General features: G+C 38.4%; 4 protein-coding genes across 4 annotated transcripts; all 4 read right to left on the reverse strand.

The window, feature by feature from the left end:
- Positions 1–11,216: 11,216 nt before the first annotated feature.
- On the reverse strand, positions 11,217–12,800 carry LOC112171378 (zinc finger MYM-type protein 1-like). The gene has a single exon (XM_024308572.1). It carries the CDS (start codon positions 12,798–12,800, stop codon positions 11,217–11,219), a length of 1,584 nt encoding a protein of 527 aa, XP_024164340.1.
- A 1,598-nt stretch (positions 12,801–14,398) lies between these two features.
- Positions 14,399–15,223, reverse strand: LOC112171379. Its single transcript, XM_024308573.1, has one exon. It carries the CDS (start codon positions 15,221–15,223, stop codon positions 14,399–14,401), a length of 825 nt encoding a protein of 274 aa, XP_024164341.1.
- A 1,647-nt stretch (positions 15,224–16,870) lies between these two features.
- Positions 16,871–17,876, reverse strand: LOC112169265. Its single transcript, XM_024306279.2, has one exon. The coding sequence runs from the start codon at positions 17,835–17,837 to the stop codon at positions 17,022–17,024; it is 816 nt and encodes a 271-aa protein (XP_024162047.1). The 5' UTR covers positions 17,838–17,876; the 3' UTR covers positions 16,871–17,021.
- A 1,623-nt stretch (positions 17,877–19,499) lies between these two features.
- Positions 19,500–20,344, reverse strand: LOC112171380. Its single transcript, XM_040508554.1, has one exon. The coding sequence runs from the start codon at positions 20,295–20,297 to the stop codon at positions 19,500–19,502; it is 798 nt and encodes a 265-aa protein (XP_040364488.1). The 5' UTR covers positions 20,298–20,344.
- Between the last annotated feature and the right edge of the window lie 624 nt (positions 20,345–20,968).

The following is a 20,968-nucleotide window of genomic DNA, read 5'->3' on the forward strand; positions in this document are numbered from 1 at the left end:
TCTGTATTTAGGGAAAACTGTCAATATACTGACAAATTTCACTTCCATTTAATTGTAGTGAAGACTTCTGTAGATGCTAGAGAGTTTTCATACTTAACTTCTGTGAATGATTAACGTACTTAATATGGAAAATGATAAAACGGTTTTACATACAATTCTTCATTGTCTGATGTTACTCATTAAGTTTTACGAGAAAAGATAGAGGTTTAAGTCAGTGATCCTTCCGGCATTAATATGCTCAGTGTTGTAGGAGAATAGAATTGTGTGTTTATTATTGATAATAGGAGCCCTTATATAGGGAGTTACAAGGTATACAAAAAGTAAGAGAATCCGAATACAATTGAATACCTATAACACTTTCCTATTACAATCCTAAACCCTAGTTTGTAGAGGCACACTATGTCGACATCCTTCAACACTCCCCCTTGTGCCGCTCAAACTTGGTGATGACGCTTTGATCGTTGCCTCGTTAAAAACCTTGCCAGGTAACAAAAACCCTGTGGGACAAAAATAACCCTGGTCGAAGGACAAAAAGAGCACAACACGTCCTTCACTCTTCGAGATCGAACATGTAGACATCATGCCTCCCCTTGATGTCAATATCTCCCCCTGATTGCTACAATCATGGGAGTTCGGATAACTTTCTCAATCCGACGCTCTTCACATGTTTCTCGAAGGTGGATTTTGGTAACGACTTAGTAAATAAGTCCGCTACATTATCCTCTTATCGGATTTGGTTCACTTCAGTATTTAGAAGTGCTTGTTATCATTTTGATGGAGAGGAGGAGGAGCACGGAAGGTGGCATTTTGCCTTATGGGGTCCGATCCCACACTTCCGTCATCTCTTTTCTCTATAGGGATAGAACAAGCTCATATCAATCATACCTCTCATATATCGAAAGATTGTCTTTATATCAATCTAATAGAGTTGCGTTGGCGCGGGGCTATATCTAGCCAACAAGTTCATAATAATTGAGGTGTCTGGTCTTGTATTGTGCTAAGTACAATAATGCGCCTATTGTACATAAGTAAGCACTTCTGCTATTAACACGTCTTCGTCATCATCCCTGGGACGAAACGGATCCCTTTTAGGGCCAAGACTACGGACGACCATGGTGCATCTTTGACTTTATCAAAAATGCCTCTTGCCACGATATACAAGCTCTGAATCTAGACAAAACCGTGTTCTCCCAAGATCCTTCCTCTTAAACTCGGATTTCAAGTGTTCAGCGGTTTCCCTTAACTCTCAAGGGTTCCAATTATGTTTATCAACATAAACCGCGACAACTGCAAATCCGGAACTTGTCATGGAAACGCGTGGGCATAGTTCATCATATCCCTTCCCAATCAAGTAGTCATTTTAGTGAGCATTTCAACCTCGTTGCAAATACACTCCGTGGTCTAGAGCTACTTGACTTGGGTAAATGAAGTCCACAAGAACCTTCATTATATTCCGTATCTAGATCCCCATAGAGATACATAGTGACCACATTCGTAAGCTGCATGTTCAATTATTTGGAAACTACCAAACTGAGAAGGTAGTGGAGTGCAATGACATCCATTACGAGAGAACATGTCTTCTCGTAGTCGATTCCAGGGCGTTGTGAGGAACCTTATTACCATCTCTTTTTCTCATCACGCTATCTAACGAAGACCTATTAATGTCAATAGGTTTTATGTTAGGAGGTGTTGGCATCTCAGGCCCGAAATCCTTCCTCTTCGTTAGTGAATCCAATTCAACCTGGATCGCATCTTTCCATTTAGGCCAATTTTCTCTACGTTGGCATTCTTCAACAGAGTAAGGTTCGATGTCATTGGTCTCAATAATTCCACGTCCTCATATACACTAGTGTAGTTCGTAGAGATCTTTATATTCTCAGGAATTGGTTCTAACATTGAGGCGTCCCCCAACGATGTCTCTTGGACATAACCACAGTTCAAAATATTCTAATGAGATGGATTTTGAGTATCAATGATCAATGGATCAAGTTGTGCCAAACTCGCTTTCTTCTTAAGGCGAGAATCCATCGAACTTATGGGTCTCCTACTCTTTCTAGCGGAACCCATGGCCTATGACGCCATTATGCCACCTTTGTGGCGTCACCATACTACCATCCATGGTAGTGGTGCAGTACCCATCTTCTCTGGGTGACAGCATGTCCTCTTGTGGGGACATCAATCATTGCAGGCATGTTTGCAACAGGTATATGTGATCTCGTCACTTTTAGGGGATCAAGATGAGACATAGTGGGGACAGACCACGACAATTCATGTCGTTCCTGTTGAACATTGACGTTCTAATCTTCCCCTAACGACGGGAAGACTGTCTCATCAAAGTGACAAATAGAGATCGCCTGTCAAGGTTTCTACATAGCGGACTTATAGTTGGAGACTCATGTCCAACAAATATATATATGCATTCATTGCAATGACTCGTGTTGATGCGCTGTGGCGGCGCAATTGGCACATGAACCGCACACTCAAATATGCATAAATACGAGATATTAGACTCGAATCCAGTCACTAGCTGTAATGCAAATAAAAGTTGAGTGGCTGCTATGAGTCGTAGACGAATTAGCATAGCTGCATGCGATATTGCATAACCCAAGCGGAAATATTGGTGCGCATTACCAATGTCCGGGCTACCATCGTAGTCATTTAATGGTGGCTTTTCCGCGAGACCAATTGGGTGTGTACATGGGAATATGATACTTGATATCAATACCCAATGATATGCAATAGTCATCGAAAATTGTCGATGTAAACTCTCTAGCATTATCAAGTCAAATTGACTGGATGAGATGATCTGGGTAGTGAGCCCGTAGCCATATGTTATGTGCTAGGAGTGTAGTATAAGTAGCATTACGAGTGGATAATGGCACAACACTTGACCAGCGTGTTTGCGTATCAACCAACACCATAAAATATCTATACGGTCCGCAAGTTGGTTGATCAAATCCATAGAATTCCCTTAGATTCTTTGTAAGAATGGAATTATTTCCTCAATCTCCTTTGTATAGGATGGTCTCAATCCTAAATAACAGGCTTTACAGAACGAAACATGAGCTTTATAATCAACCAATGAAGGTTTTGGTGAAGCCATAATGTCACAATAGACTTGAGAAGTAGAGAGAGGAGTTTATGGCGTCAATGCCATGTATTTGCCGCAGGGGGTAGGCGGCGCCGGCCATGTATGGCCTGTCTTTGCACAATCATGGCGCCATGAGGCGCATGTGCATCTCCTCTAACCAATTCGTGGTTCTTACTTTTCTTCGTTCTGAAAATGGATGTCCGTGTAAAGTCTTTAATACACTGATCATCATGTCAAAGCCTATATGTGTCAAAATCCCATAAGTCAGATAGTGGTTGCCTACAACCCACTAGAGTGACACATAAGTTTCTCTAATACTCGTTCACGTCCGTAGTCATTAGAGGTGATGCAAAGGAACTCTGTCCATTCTCATAATGTGTTTCCACATGAAAACCATTGGCTCTTATATAATAAAGTTCGAATTAAGGTATGTCCAATACATTAAGTAAAAGAATTGACACTTTATTAATAGCCAATGATTACATCAAAGTTTCCAAAATCTAATCCAAAATAAAATCAAAGTAAGACACATTGTAGTCACTCTATCCATTTGGTAACTCCAATCAAATATGACCAGGAAAGTAGAGAGAGATGTTGGTGGAGCGAGGCTCTCTTAAGTACCAATAATCTCAATGACTTTCCTAGACATCACATTTTATTGGGTCCGCCACATAAGAAAGAGTTAATACAATTGTCATTTATTGACTAAGGCAAATTGCCATTACAAAAGTTCTTGGAAAATAAAAGGACTAATCTAATCAAAGTCTGATGCATCCATGTGCACTTCATCTTCAGCTTTGAAGTCCTCTATGGTGAGATTGACATCTCCACCATCTTCTTCTTTTTCTGCAAGGTACACTTCTTGCTCTCTCAGGTCCCTATATGCCCTGTATCTTGCAGCTAGTTCCTCGCTTGCCTTGCATTGCTTGAACCAATGCTCAATTGATCCACATCGATGACACTCATCATTGTGGTTGCCTCCCTTTAATTGAGGTGCACGTTGTGCACGTTGCGGGTGTTCCCTAGGAGGGTTGGTGCCACCACCACGACCCATTGAGCCACCATTACGGCTAGGGATGCCACGACCCCCTCTCCCACGTGTGGCATTACCACCACGTGTATCATCACCAAACTTGCGGTTTCCTTCCTGGTTAGGGAGGTTATATGGGCCCAAACGTCCCTCATGTCCCCCATTCTTAGGGTACCGCTCCTTGCGCCCTCCTTTGGGTGCATTATAATTCGCCTCATGAACGCTCTTAGTTCCAATGGGCCTTGAATTATAATTCCTCATGAGTATGTTATCATGTTTCTCAGCTACAGATATGATATTGATAAGCTGATGAAATCTCGTGATCCGTCCAGCATTGACTTCAGTACGGTATTGCTTTGATACCACAATGGCTGAAACGGGGAAGGTGGAGAGAGTATTCTCAATTAGCTCTTGCTCTGTGACAGGTTGCCCACAGAATCTCAACATGGATTGTAAGCGAAGAGCCTCTGAATTATATTCAGCAACAGACTTGAAGTTAGCAAAGCGCAGATTGTTCCATTGAACCTTCAAGTCAGGGAGGAGGGAATCTTGGATATTGCCAAAGCGCTCTTCTAGCGCTACCCATAGCTCTCTTGCATCCTTGATCGACGTATACTCCAATCTGAGTGCCTTGTCCATATGGCGTCGCATCAAGATAACTGCTTGAGCATGCTTTGTAGATGTTCGGTTGAACACAAGATCCGGGTTAGGTGCCTGGATTATGGGTAATATTCCCTTGGAAGTGAGATGATTCTCAACATCGGTTACCCAACTGTGGTAATCCGAGCCTGTTGAGTCAAGCATGGGAAAGTCGAGTCTAGGTTCATTCGACATCTTGAAAATAAGAAGAGAAGATATATTAGTTTCGGAGTTAAACTTCCACGAAAACTAAAACAATAAGATTTCCGAGCTATGCTACCAAGAAATCAATTTCCAAGAATCTCTTTTGGATTAGACCAAACAATGATGTTTTAATATGGTCATAATTTGATGCTTACAGACGCTCTTAGTCCAAGCATTGTGAACGCTCTTAGTTCACACGAACACTCTTAGTTCGTTTAATTATGAACACTCTTAGTTCATACGAACATTCTTAGTTCGTTAAGCGTGAATCCCCACAATTCCGCTTTGTTAAATATCAAACTCATTTGGCAATCATATATTCCAATATTTGCAGGAAATAAAAGGAATTTAAATACAAGAAAGCAGCAACCTTAATTATAAAAACTTACGTGATTGTTCTTGGCTTGAAGACACGCGCGTGTTGATGCAGGCGTGTAGCTAAATTAGGATTGCTGGAATCTGGTCGGAAATTGGCAGTTGGTGGGCTGCCCTTCTCTCTTCCTTTTTTTTTTTTCTTTCTTTTTTCCCTTTTTTTCCTTTCCTTTTTCCCTTTTTTTTCTTTCCGGGCCCAAGCCCGCTCCTCCCCCCTTTCCTTTCTTTTTTTTCTTTGGCTGGGTCCCTCTCCTTTTCTTTCGGTTTCTTCTTCTTGCTTATTTCTTTCCTCTGTTCTTCTTCTGCGTCTTCTTCTTCTGGTCTGCAACAATGGGAGGTCTGCAGATGCGGTCGCGGGGCACTGGCAGACGGTAGGGCTGCACGTGGATTGGATTGGATCGGTTTTGACTCCAAACCGTCTCTATGCCAAAGTAAGAGGTTTAGACATTTTAGACAACCGGTCATCGAAAAAAATAAACTTAATCTGATCCAATCCAATCCATTTAAAGATGGTTTGGTTTGGTCGGTAAGGCGGTTTTAACCTATATAGCATTAACGTTTTGTCTAAGAAAAACTCATAGTAAAATACTAAAACTCAATCTCAATAATAAAAATGTAATAATCAAAATCCAAAACTAATATTCAAAAAACAAAATCTAAAATAGTTTCAAAATTTTGTCGAAAAAAATAGTTTCAAAATGATTCACTTTTTTGGGTTTTAAGCCTTTTGGTATAGGATTCAATATGGTAGTATATCATTTTGATAATCAAATTATAATTATAGATTTAGAACTTACTTATAAAAGACTACCCACAAATATATATATATATATATATATATTATGTATATAATTTTAAATTTTTTTCCTATTATATTTAATACATACCGGCCGGTTCGGATTTCGCGGTTTAAGTAAAAGAAAAACCAAACCAAGCCAATTCATATACGGTTTGGTTCGATATTGAACCGGTTTTCATATTTTAACGCTAAAAAACCTTAACCAAACCATATTTACCGATCGGTTTCGATTGGTTTGGCCGGTTTGTACCGTGTTTTGCACAGTCCTAGCAGACGGGGGGCGAAGGTGTAGGCTGCTGCAGGCAGGTCGTGATCGGGTTGGTGCTGTGGAGGCCTGGTGTGATCGCAGATCTCGGCCTGGGTTGTTGGGCGTCTGGGCGCGGGGGCGCTGGGGAGGAAGCCGGCTGGGCTGGGCTGCTGGGTTTGCAGGTACTGTTGGAGAGGTGAGGCTGAGCAGGCCCGGACCTGAGATTTTCAGACCTGAGGCAAACTCTAGGAGTTGGGCCCTCAAATCGTAGTGTGCATTAAAAAAAAAATCTGGAACTAAAGCTATAAACTCAAAATCTGATAGTAAAACAACAAACAACATGTAATATCCAAAAATATTTAGATTATAAGTCAATAATATATCCTAAGATGTCTTAAAACAATATTTAAAAGATTAAGTTAAAAATATAGTCAAATTAAAAATATAAGAAAAAAACTAAAGATGAACTAGACAAAACAAAACTAAAGCTAGAAATGTTGACAGGAAGCTATATTTGGATATCATCATACATCACACGCTCCCTTGAAGCATCAAATGTTTACTTAAATACCACTCGCCTCGCAGTTTTGGAGGCAAACGTAGTAATTAAGTTTGCATAATCAATTTTTTCAACCACTTTTTTCTCAATTGATAACATAGCTAATCCATTCAATCTTTCTTGTGACATAGTTGATCGAAGATAAGTCTTGATTAACTTCAACTTGGAGAAGCTTCTCTCTGCAGATGCAACTGTAACTGGTATAGTCAGCAAGATTCTGTAAGCAACATAAGCATTCGGAAAACAACCATCCATCTTCTTCAAATAATTCAGCACATCAATTGCTCTTTTTGTTTCTCTTGGTAAAGAGCACTTCAAGATTTTTAACTCCAAAAATAAATCATATCCATCAATATCTGAATGGCCATTATGTGTTAAAGAATTCTCAAGATTGTCACATGACATCGTTAAACTATGATCATCAGCAGACTTTAACCTCTCCAAACTAAACAAAAACCCAAAAATTTCTTCATATTTTTGAAATTGTTCGAACCGAGTTTGAAGTGAAGAACGGGCTTGATCAATTATAAAGAGGAAGTAATTTGTAATACCCCGAAAAATTCAAATTAAATTCCGTGGATTTTTATATTTGATTTCGCGGTATTAGGAGCGAGTACGAAGTTTGGAGAAGTTGTGGAAGTAATTCGAACGGTTTTATTTCGAAATCGAACGTTATTTAGGGGGGTCTCAAAAAGTGACTTTTTATGCGTACCGAATTTGAGAAAATTTCCTTCATGAAAGTTGTAGAGCTCGTCGATACGATCGCGTGCATATGTGGAACGCAATATTCGGAGTTCGTATGAATAAGTTATGAATATTTGAAATTTGGAAATTTTCTATAAATAGGGGAAAAATTCTGATTTTTCATTAAGGACGAAAATATTTAGTTTTTGCGGAATAGTCCCTCCCCCGTTCTCTCTCTCTCTCGCTCGAAACCCTTAGACCCGGCGGAAACCCGCCGACCCGACCCGGCCGAAAACGGCTCCTCCGGCGTCCTCCGGCCACGACCCGGCCCTCAACGGACTCGCCATGATCCGTCCAGCCGCCCTGTGCCATCGCTTTGCCCCGCCGCTGCCTCCAGCCTTGGATCGAAGGCATCCCAGCCTCCGATCGGTGACCCGGCAGGATCTCCAGTTTTCCGGCGTCCCCTCGGCCGATCCTTCCCATTTTCGTGATCTCCTCCCCATGTAAGTCTTTCATCACGATTTTGTAAGTCTTTCATCACGATTTTGTGTATAGAACGCTAGATCATGGTTTGACTTTTTCGACGGTTCTGATTGAATCTGGGTTTGGAACAGACGCTCCAGATTAATCCAAACTTCAAAGCTTGATCTAGGGCGATCTAGACCGAATCTCGCTTAGCTCCAGGTATGAAAGTTGATCACCCTTTTATTTTGAAGAAGTTTGTAGTTGACGACTTTTGCATCGGAGGTGGTTGGCCCGGCGTTGACCGCCGCCGTTGACCGCCGGTTTGACCGCCGCTTGTGGCGGCGCGTGGGAGCGCGTCCGGCCGTATTTTTGTGTTCTGTTTTCAGTTTATTCATCTATGCATCCATACGAGCGTTTTGATATATTATATGATTATTTTAGAAAAAGTTGATAAATAGTGGATTTACGTTTTGACGTTACTATTTAACGTTTTTACGTTTTATCTTCGGTTTACGATCTGTGAAGATCAGACCATCGGTTTTACTTCAAATTTTAATATGATGATCGTATGACTGTCCCGGTGACTTTGTGAGGTCACGGGCGAAGATCCGACCGTTGGATCTTCGTATAATTGTGAAATAGTGATTCGGAAGGCGATTCTTGAGAATCCGACCGTCGGATTTTCATGAAATTTTGTGGAGATGTTTATAAGGACGATTCAGGAAGATCCGACCGTTGGATCTTCGTGATAATTTTGGAGGATGATCCTAAGGGCGATCCGTGAGGATCCGACCGTTGGATCATCATATAATTTCGATCCGACCGTTGGATCGTCTTTATTTTCGAATCCGACCGTTGGATCACCTTTATTTTTGAATCCGACCGTTGGATCGTCTTTATTTTAGAATCCGACCGTTGGATCGTCGTTTAAGGTTATTTCGTGTTTCGTTTACTAAGCAAAGACCATACTTGATTAGGTACTTGACGGTTTGAGTTGACGAGCGTTCGGAATATTGATATATTCGACTTTTTAGAAGACGCAGCTGGATTAGAGGTGAGTAAACCTCACATGGTTCATATTACGAACCGAATAAATTTAATTACTTTATTTTTGTCGCAATTGTGTGAAAATATCGCAATTATGTGAAAATATTTATGGAATAAATATTTGTTTTAAATCATATGGACTTGATCAACTACGGTCCATAGGTAAGTAAAATGATTTTATTATACAAATGAATTTCACGGTTTTTATACTTGAACTATAGTTGGTATTAGTAGTCATTCCTGAGCGGATGATTACGTATATATATATTTACGTGGAATATATATTTTGGTTGATGTGTGATTGGCATGATGAAATGATTGAGAATTGATTGGATATTATTCAAGCTATTAATCTCCCATTTAATTGTTGAATAATGAAATGTTGATCATGTGATGTGAAAGCTATTTTATATGGCCAATTGTGAATATGTGGAAATTATTTTAAGAAGTAAAGATTTGTCTTGAAATAATATGTCTCTTATGTGGGTGTACATATGCATAATTACAATCTAAAATTTATAAAGATTGTATGATGTGAATTTGATTATGTCTAAAAAATATAATTATGAAGCCGGGTGATTACAACAACCCCGTGCTTAAGTGAATTACTGGTAAATGTGCTTCGTGGTTATGCTTCGTGGTTGTGCTTCGTGGGGGTGCTGCGTGGTTATGCTTCGTGGGGGTGCTGCGTGGTTGTTAAGCTGTGGGCTCTGTCCCTTCAGATAGTGCACTATTATACTCTTAGGAAGGGTGCTTACTTTGAGTATACATGCCTTGGTGGTGGCCTTGGTATGCTGCGGCTTACCCGTGCTTTGGGATTATGGCCCTAGCACGTGGATTTATGATTTGATACCAGTCAACCTGGTTTTCCCGTGTTTTGGTATTATGGACCCTAACACGTGGATTTATGATCTGATACCAGTTAATCTGAAAATTCACTAAAAAGACTTATGTTATGTTGATCAAATATCTATCCATGATATATTTGAAATATGTGAAGGTGTTATGTGAAATTGATCAAATATCTATCCATGATATATTTGAAATATGTGAAATTGATCAAATATCTATCCATGATATATTTTGAATATGTGAGGGTGTTGGTAAAAAGAAAATCAAGCATGCATTGCTTTAATGTTATTTCACATATTAATGATGCAATATTTGCTGATTGAGTTTTAAAAGAGAGTATCGAAAAATACCTACTTTTATGTTTATATGATTTTTGGAGTTATCTTGTGAGTGTGTTGATTGTTTACTTGAGTTATAATAATTGTAATTAAATAAATCAACAGTTCTTTCTTGTTTACTCATACGGGCTGTCATGGCTTACCGGGTTTGGTGTTGTTGCAATCCCGGTACACGTTTTACATTGTGTAGCGGGAAATCCTGTAGGTCAGGAGAATCAGGGCGGTGATCGTGCGGTTTAGAGTATTAGTGTTAGATTTACAGCATTTGTTTTGTGAGGAGAATTATACTCATTTGAGCTTACAATTTGATTTGATGAGAGTGTGCTGTAATAAGTAGCTTGAGGATTTGGTTTATGTAATATTAAGAGGTGTAAGGTGTGGTTGTTTCTGAGAGAAAAATTCAGAACGTTATTTGTATTGTTATTAGTCATGTTCCGGATTTGAATCCTTATTTCAAAATTCGGGGTGTGACATAATTAACTCTAAAAGATTCTTCAGATGATTGCATTACCTCATCACTGCCACTGTCATCAAACTGCTTCTTTCTTCGAATGATGCGTTTTTCGCGGAATACAGCTTCAATTCCCAATTCACTTGCCATTTGTTTAGCTTCATCCATGACCATATCAAGCCCGGATTCTCTATACTCTTCAAGAAACAAAATAAGTCCATTTAATTCTTTAAGAGCAGCATCAATATCCATATTTTCAGCTTGAAGACATTTACTCACAGTGTTGATCGCATATAACAACTGATACCAAATTACCATGCCAAGCAAAAACTCAAAGTTCTCAAGTTCATGTGTTACTAAAGACTCAGCTTCACTCTTTGTTTTCGGATCTTCACTAGTATTTGCCAAGTCAACTAAAGCATCTCTTATTTGCGAAGTCTACTCTTTTATAGGTTTGACACTTTCGACATGACTTTCCCAACGTGTTTGTGACAATGGCTTAACTGTCAAACCTTCCACATGATCTTTGAAAATCTTCCAACGCTTGGTAGAAGAAGAGAACAATGTGTAGATGCGTTGTATCACTCCAAAAAATGACATAGCTTTAGGACAACAATTCGCCATATCACATAATGCCAGATTAAGACTATGACAACCACATGGAGTATAAAAAGCTCTAGGATTTATTTCAAGTAACCTGCTCTGTACACCTTTGTGTCTCCCTCTCATATTAGATCCGTTGTCATACCCTTGACCTCTTATATCATCAATATCAAGTTCAAGATTGCTTAACACATTTTTAAGCTCGGTAAAAAGTCCATGCCCTGATGTGTCATCTACCTTCAAAAATTGTATCCAATATTCTTCTACCACTGCTGAGTTTGCTGAATCATCCACGCATCTTATCACAAGAGACATTTGCTCCTCGTGACTCGCATCTGGAGTACAATCCAGTATGACTGAAAAATATTTTGCTTGTTTAACTTTTGTAACAATTGAACTTCTCACGTCATTTGCCAACATCTGTATCAATTCATTTTGAATTTTGGGACCAAGATATGTATAATGGATCTGACGTGCTTGACTACGCCGAATGTGCTCTTCCATTATTGGATCAAACTCAGCAATCATTTCAATCATTTGCAAAAAGTGGCCATTGTTTTCAACATAAAGCTTCTCACAATCTCCTCGAAATGCCAAGTTATTTTTGGCTAGTCTTTGCACCACAGCGATTATCCTCTTTAACACTTGTCTCCAATGTTCTCTTTCTTTGTTGATTTCTACTTGCAAGCTTTCATCAATTGTCTTATTTTTTTGCAGCCTTCTTTCCAATTCAATCCAACTTGTCATACAACTAATATGCTCCTTACTAGCTTCATGATTTCTAAGACTCCGAGACAAATTATGCCAATCTTTGTATCCTTCATTAGCCAATTGGCCAATTAAAGTCATATTTCTTTGTGTCTTGAACAATTTGCAACAAAAGCAAAAAATCTTGTCTAAAGAAATAGAATATACTACCCATCTTCTATCACTTTTCTCCCCATTTGGCAACAACCGCTTATAATGTGATGAATCAAAATGTCTACCAGAACTATCTTTGGGAAACAACTCGACACCATCATCTCTTTTTGGACCCCTTTCAACTAAGAAGTCCCTAATATTTTGATCAATTTTATCCCAATTTCCTGGATCATCAATATTCAAAGGAAAGCAGCTCTCTTGATTTAAATCTTCATGTTGAACATCTTCAATCATATTGACATCAACTTCCTCATTCTCAAGCTGCTTCGGGTCTTCAACCTCGGTATCATTTAATTCATTCACATTGGCAAGTTGAATCGCTTCTTCATTCTCATTCTCATTCATAGATTGATCATGTTGTTCATTGGCATGGTCATTCTGATTCGCTTCCCTCTTCGCTTTTTTATTGCTAGTAAAGTACTTACTAATATCTCCAGCTTGACTTTGAATTAATGCTTCTTCCCTCTGTTTCTTCTTTCTTTTTTGAGCTCCAGACATATATTTAGGAGGCATGATAACAAAGTTGAATGCAACCCAAGACACAAGACTAGAAATTGATTATTGAGAGTAGTGAATTCCTCTTATGTAATTATCTCTATATATAAGTTCACCAAAAGGCTTATTAATTATTATAGAAATAGGATTACCAAACCTTGATGTTTTAGTTATCCTATTTCTAATAAATATTCTAGTAATCCTATTTACATTATGAATCCTATTTATACAATAAATCTCTTAGACGGTTAGGCTTCTACCCGTTTTTTTTTTTTTAATTAAAACTTTTTTTTTTGGGTACACTTTCAAGCATTAATTAATGGGTGTACCCCATTTTCTTTCTTTTACGTCTGAATGGGTGTACACACTTTAACATTATATTATATATTATATATGGCAAGCAGCCAAGCATCATGTATATATAAATCTGTCCAATTCTTTGTGGGCCCCTTAAAATTATGTTTCTTTCCCTTTAATCGGAGAAGTGATTGCTAATTAATGTTCACACACTTTTGTCTTTGGAGCACCAACACATACGGCAAAAGCTATAAAAATTTTTTTTGGGCCTCCTAGATTTCTAGGCCTGAGTCAGCTGACTCTTGGGCCTCGTGTCAGGTCCGGCCCTGAGGCTGAGGCTGAGGATGGAGGATTTTTGTTTTTGTTTTTGTTTTTGGATTGACGGCAGAGAAGAAAAATGTTTTTTTCTTCTAGGGTTTTTTTCTTTTTCTGAAGCTAGGGTTAGAACTCGTGCTGATAACGTGTTGTAGGAGAATAGAATTGTGTGTTTATTATTGATAATAGGAGCCCTTATATAGGGAGTTACAAGATATACAAAATGTAAGAGAATCCGAATAATACAATTGAATACCTATAACACTTTCCTATTACAATCCTAAACCCTAGTTTGTAGAGGCACACTATGTCGACATCCTTCAACACTTAGAACCTAACATGTAGTGTTTATGTCCCGATTGGATAAAACCAGTTTGTCGAACATTATCTTGACCAAAAGTAATTATGAACATATTAATCAGCATAAATAACGTTCTCAACAGATCAAGCTAGATAACATATGTTTGCCTCCCTATAACAGTAAGGCAGCCGGCATAGGTTTACTGCTTAAAGCATTCGAGAATCAACCCTCCTCTGAACATCACTAATTTATGTTGATTATTGCTTATATCCCTTGAAACAATTGGAATCTTCCAGCCTTGAGATGTTATATAATTTGAACTAATCCCATGTAACCTCAATTATGATCTCAAAATTGCTGAATTTACCTCTCAGCATTAAACATTTGGAAGTTGCAGTTAAACCTTTTCATCTTGTGATTGGATAGTACAGAATTCTTATTTTGTTTTCTCAGTTAATTTCCTGGATTGATAGGATGACTATTGCAATATTTATACGGCTAATGGTTGAATCTTAGTACAGTATTCATTAACCATTCGGGATCATAAAAATGAAGGCTTTTGAACTAAGAATCACGAGTTCTGGCGATTTAACCAAAAGGGTTTCACTATGTATATTAATCTGATATCAGAGGAGGTATACATGTATGTATGTTTTTCTATGTACAAAATCGGTCAAAATGCTAATATCTAGTGGCTTGAGATGTTGAGAAGGGAGACTCTTGTTTTGATCAATAGCCTAAATAGGCAGTCGAGTCCTTCTTCTTGGTCTTGAATGCATGAGTTCAGATTGTTAAATTGGTTGTGTGCATCGTCTAAACTCGTGTGTGACTTCAATGCAGCATCCACTTGTGCAAATTCGTTTACTTTCATTTCTTCCTCGCAAGCTATTCTTTTTGACTGCACCATCTTGGAAACCAAAGACCAGCTGCTAGGCTTTGACTTTGGCCCAGAGATGAAGGACAACACTGATTCCAACACTGTGAGAGTGACTACTTCAACATCTCTCAGCTTGCTAAAAATGGAGATAGTCTCTTGGTCGTTGTTGAGCAAAGAGAAAGTGGATCTGTTTGCCTTCAGATTCCCCAAAGCCTTGTGGATTGCCTTTTTCACTGTCTTCCTCAAGGTTAAGTATTTTCTAACCTCACTTGTGACCACTCCAGATTGGTCTTTACGCCTTCTTCGAATGATTGATTGAAGTTCTTGTATGCACTCCTTGGTTTGCAACATGGCATCCTTGGCAGTGCTACACACATCCAACATCCTGAGAGAGCCATCTAATATCTCATCAGCCCATTTCTGATGCTTCTCTTGTGCCAAGGATTGTTGGGTGAGTGGCAATTGAAGCAACCTATCAACACAATCATGTAAGTCTTGAAGACCACTTAGTCTGTGGCTTATAGATGATGTGGAAGTTGTTTCAGAAGACCTCAATCTGGACAAATATTCATCTACTTCTTGATTGACTGGGTGTGGCCCAGAGGGGAAGCTGTTAGATCGAGTGTGGAAAGCCATTTCTTCTTTGTGATTTAGGAGATGACAGAAGACCTTGTAGTTGATGTTAATTGAAACTGATGAGTTATTTCCTTATGCATCTGCTTAATATATAGTGTTGGTTGAGAACGGGGACAAGGAATCTCATCCACCTCAATCAGGGAGAAGTAACATGATTCTGATTTCAATTTTAATGTTCCCTAGGCAATGTTTATGTAATGTCTCCTTATGCACCAGCATACCAACTCATGAACTGATTCATTTTGCATTGAAAATATTTTATTGTGCTATTTTAATTTAACAAGCATTCAATCATAATTTTCGTATTGGAGAACGGTTGCAGGAGTGATTGGTATGCAAGGAGTGGGCAAGATCCGCAATTTTCTGACCATGCATTGTGTTTTTATCGTGCAAAAAAATGGTCATGGCACAAGATGAGTTAGCCTGTTCCCCAAACAGGAAGAAAACCAGCAAAAATATCATCACTACTAATTATATAGAGAGATCTGAGTCTGCCATGTGATTGTCATTAATCAAATTCATATTCGATCTGCTTTCTACAATTTCCCTGGAGATAATTGGAAAACTGACAGGTTTAACATGAATGTAAACTCGGAAATGAGGTGTGTTATTGAGGGTATGCTGTTAGAGTGAGCGTGGCGCTTGGATTTTACAGCAGTCATTTATTTTCTACCCATAGAAGAGAAGGTATTCAGTTGAATGTAAATAGAGAATCTCTCAACCCTCTCAGAATATGGTAAGTGTAAAATCATATCACTGATATCACAATGTAATGTGCCTCTTGATCCCTGCCATACCTATTATTTTCTACACAATCCTCAGTATTGCTGAGTATTTTAAGTTCTTAACCTAGGATAATGCTGCATTGTTTTTTGAACAAGGTGATAAATTACGCAAGGCACGAGTGGGTTGATACATTTTCGTTCATTTCCAAGAAAAAGGCAAGATCTGTTCTTAAGTGTGTGAGTGTGCGTGTCTATATATATATATATATATTTTTTTTTTTTTTTCTTTTTCTTCTGTAGTTTTCCTGCAAACAGCAATAAAGAAATGTATTGTCAACGGAATATGACAAATTTACACGTGTAAAAACCTATATTTTGTATGCTAATTGCTTTCCTAATCCTAGATATTAGATCTACAAACAGGACAGAGATAAAGCCACGTATCAAGCATTTGCTAATAATTGACATTAAGATATTAGCATCAAAGTGCTTTATTATGAAGTTGCTGCTACCTATCGACCTAACATGTATTCGGCATCTAATCACTCCAATGCAGTGTTTTGAGCCTATAACCTCTTTATGATTACTGCCTAAAGCGTGTGAGAATCAATTAAGTCCTTGGAATGCCAATAATTGATGATTTTTGATTATCTCCTTGAGACAATTGGAATCTTGACAACCTTGAGATTTGATATAATTTGAACAAATCCCATGTGACCTCAATCATGATTTCAACAATTGCTCTGAATTTACCCCTTAGCATTGTTCATAAAGGAAGTTACAGTTCATTTTTTATTCATCTTTTAATGTACAGAAAGGACATTATTTTTCTTCATTAATATTGTAGATTCAGTACTTGCAGGATTGAATCATTGAACTTTAGTTACGTAGTTTCAGTACTTGCAGGATTTTTTGATCTGATGATCAGTATGCAAGGGGATTCAGAAATTAATGCTTTTGAACTAAGATGAACAAGTAGTGGCTATTCAAGTAGAAAAGAGTATATCAATTTGATTTTGGAAGATTTATATATGTGTGTTCTTCATGTACAAAATCAATCTAAATCCTTTTATCTAGTGGTTGAGGATGTTGAGAAGGGAGACTCTAGTTTTGATCAATTGCCTAAATAGGCTCTCGAGTCCTTCTTCTTGATCTTGGATGCATGACTCCAGATTGTTAAGCTGGTTCTGTACACTGTCTGCACTCTTGAGTGACTTCAATGCAGCATCCACCTCTGCGAATTCATTTATTTCTGCTTCTTCCTTACAAGCTACTCTTTTTGACTGCATCATCTTTGATACCAATGACCAGCTGCTTGATGCCTTTGGCCCCAAGATGAAGGACAACAGTGATTCAAACACTGTAAGAGTAATTGCTTCTACATTTCTTAACATGTTAACAATGGAAATAGATTCCGTCTCCTTGTTGAGTGAAGAGAAAGAGGATCTGGTATTGACCACAGCCTTTTGGATTGTCTTTTTCACCATCTTCCTGGAGGCCAAGTATCTCCTAACCTCACTTGTAAGTACTCCAGATTCGCATCCTCGTCTTCTTATGATCGATTGAAGATCCTGTAAGCATTCCTTCGTTTGCTGCAGGGCTTCCTTGGCAATGCTACAAACATCCAAGAGTCTGAGAGAACCATCCAATAGCTCATTAGTGCATTTCTGATATTTCTCTTGTGCTAAAGCTTGTTGATTGAGGGGCAACTGAAGCAGCCTTTCAACACAATCATGCAAGTTTTCTAGACCACTTAGTTTGTGGCTTATTGATGATGAAGATATTGAGGTGACTGCAGAAGACCTCAATCTACACAATTGTTCACTAGCTTCTTCAATGATAGGGTGTGGCCTGGAGGGGAAGCTGTTAGAGCGAGTGTGGGAAGCCATTTCTTCTTTGTGATTTGTGAAAAAGGATGGAAGAGCTTGTAGATGTTGTTTTGTTTACAACTTAGATTGATGAGTTGCTTTCTATTTGTAGCTGCGTAATATATAGGATTGGGAAGGGGAACATGGAATCTCATCCCACCCCAATCACTAGTGAGAGGTAACATGATTTCGATTTGGATCTAACTGTTCACTAAGAAATGTTTTTGCAGTGTCTCTTCCTACACCAGCATGCCAACTCATCACCTGATACATTTTGGATATAAAATCTCAAATTGATTCACTGATAATCAATTTATTGGACAGCGATTGCACGAGTGACATTGAATGCCTGTGTTTACTTGCATATGGTGATGCGAAAACCATGCATCTTATGTATATACAATTAGTTAATTAGTCTTATTTAGCCTGTTGTCCCTAATAGAAAACCAGAACAGTTATCATTGTAATTAAATGAAATAGTCTTATGTACTTGTCACGCGTAATGGGGTTTCTGATCTGAGCCTGCCATGTGATATTATCAGTTTATCTGTGTTTAAATTTATATCCTGGATATAAATGGTAATTGGCTTGAGGACAATAACCGATTTGAGTTTCTGACAACCCTTTTTTATTTTCTTTTCTTTCTTTCAGAGAAGAGAAGACTTTTTCAGTTGAATGTAAGTCCAGTCTAGTACTACAGGGGGAAAAGAGAAAATATCCCATCCTTTTTCAATAGAAGAAGATGGTAAGATGGTTCACATTTGGCCAAATGTTATCTGAGATGTTTATGAACTGTTCCTCCATCTGTGGCATTAGTATAGTAGTATTTGAACAGAGAAGGCACGAGTCACGAGTGGATTGACATACTTTGCTCATTTCGAAGAAAAAGGCAATATCTGTTAATTTCTTTCTCATGTGCATTTAATAATTTTTTTTTCTGTGCTATTTGGCTTCGAAATCCTACAAGGCAAAAATGAAGCCACCTCTCTAGTCCCATAAAACCAGAATAAAAAATGCTTATGATGAATTCAATCCAATATCTCATTTTGATTCTTTCAGAAATTGTCCCTCGAACAGAAAACGGCCGCTATATAATCATTTACAGCTTAATGTATGTGTTAATCCTCGTTTTCTTTGAATACCATTAGTTGTTGATTATTGATTATTATCTTCCATGAGACATTTGGAATCTTAGCAGTCTTGCCAATTGATATAAGTTGTTAGCAAAATTCCATTTAGAGCCTTAAAATCTCCTATAATTTACCTTTCAGAATCTCCATTGACATTGTAAAATTTACGTTTTAGAGGTCCTTCATTGAGAGGCTGCTTTTTGACCGTTCCTTGTGACAATAACAGTTCCATTCATTTTCATCTTATAATTGGACCATAAAGAGATTATTTACTTCATTTATTTTTATACTGAGTTCAAGACTAGCATGAATTCTGATCAGTAACTCAGTATGAAACTACAAATTAACCATCTGGTGGCCGGGCACCAAACTGAATTCCTCGTAACTAATCAAAAAGAGTTGTGGAAATTGAAGCGAAATAGTATGTCATTTGGTGTATATCAATTTGATATATGAAGATCTACACATGTATATATGTTTTTCATGTACAAAATCGATCAAAAAGCTAGTGTCTAGTGGTTGAGGATGTTGAGTAGGGAGACTCTTGTTTTTATCAATTGCCTAAATAGGCACTCGAGTCCTTTTTGGTCTTGGATCGATGCATGACGTACTCCAGATTGTTAAGCTGGTTTTGTGCATTGTCTAAACTCTTGTGTGACTTCAATGCAGCATCCACCTCTGCAAATTGGTTTACTTCTGCTTCTTCCTCACAAGCTACTCTTTTTGACTGCATCATCTTGGATATAAATGACCAGCTGCTTGATACCTTTGGCCCAGAGATGAAGGACCATATTGGTTCAAACACTGTTCGAGTGACTGCTTCAACTTCTCTCAGCTTGCTAATATTGGCGATTGTCTCTTGGTCCTTGTTGAGGGAAGAGAAATTGGATTTGTTTTCCATTTCCTTCAAATTCCCCATAGCCTTGTGGAGTGGCTCTTTCACCATCTTCCTGGAGGTTAAGTATTTCCTAACTTCACTTGCGAGTACATCAGATTCTCCTCCTCCTCTTCTTCGGACGATTGACTGAAGGTTCTGAATGCATTCCTTGGTTGGCAACAAGGCATCTTTGGCAGTGCTGCAAATATCCAAGAGCCTGAGAGAGCCATCTAATAGTTCATTAGCCCATTTTTCATGCTTCTCTTGGGCTAAGGCTTGTTGGGTGAGTGGCAATTGAAGCAATATATCAACACAATCATGCAAGTCTTGCGGACAATTTAGTTGGTGGCTTATTGATGATGATGATGTGGAGGTGGCTTCGAAAGACGTCAATCTGCACAATTGTTCATCAACTTCTTGAATGAGAGGGTGTGACCTGGAGGGGAAGCTGTTAGAGCGAGTGTGGTAAGCCATTTCTTTTTTGTGATTTGTGAGATGATAGAAGACTTTTTAGTTGATGTACAATTGAAACTGATCGATGAGTTCTTTCCTCTATTGCAGGTTTAGGAGGGGGACAAGGAATCTCATCCACTTCAATCAATATTAAGAGGTAACATGATTTCGATTTGGATCTTTATGTTCTGCAGGCAATGTTCACCCAATGTCTCTTGCTAACCGGCATACCATCTCATGAATTGATTCATTTTGCATTTAAAATGTGAGAGTATGAACGAACATACGTGGAGAGCGGTTGGACAACGATTGCACGAGTGACATTAACCCTGTGTCTACTAATGCTTGGAGCGGCAAATACCATGCAACTTGACCACCCTTGCTACATGTTTAAGTCTTATAATACTTGATTAGGCTGATTAATACATTTTTTATTCATCTTGTGCGTTTCGGGTCCTTGACGCAATTGTTGCACAAGGAGGCAAGATCATCAGTCTGCATTAATTTGTGTGCTTGCATTGTGTATTCCAAAAATGGTCAGCAGTTAGATGAATTGGCTTGTTTCCCCAACAGAAAGAGAACCAGAACAATCTCGACTATGTTGAAGGATATCGACATAATGTGTGCCTTTACAAACTAGGGTTTAGGATTGTAATAGGAAAGTGTTATAGGTATTCAATTGTATTCGGATT

The sequence above is a fragment of the Rosa chinensis genome, chromosome 6, assembly GCF_002994745.2.
Source record: "Rosa chinensis cultivar Old Blush chromosome 6, RchiOBHm-V2, whole genome shotgun sequence".
Lineage (NCBI taxonomy): Eukaryota > Viridiplantae > Streptophyta > Magnoliopsida > Rosales > Rosaceae > Rosa > Rosa chinensis.

Excerpts from the sequence above, each read along its gene's own strand:
- LOC112171378 (XM_024308572.1), bottom strand. The coding sequence starts at position 12,800 with ATGTCTGGAGCTCAAAAAAGAAAGAAGAAACAGAGGGAAGAAGCATTA.
- LOC112171379 (XM_024308573.1), bottom strand. The coding sequence starts at position 15,223 with ATGGCTTTCCACACTCGATCTAACAGCTTCCCCTCTGGGCCACACCCA.
- LOC112169265 (XM_024306279.2), bottom strand. The coding sequence starts at position 17,837 with ATGGCTTCCCACACTCGCTCTAACAGCTTCCCCTCCAGGCCACACCCT.
- LOC112171380 (XM_040508554.1), bottom strand. The coding sequence starts at position 20,297 with ATGGCTTACCACACTCGCTCTAACAGCTTCCCCTCCAGGTCACACCCT.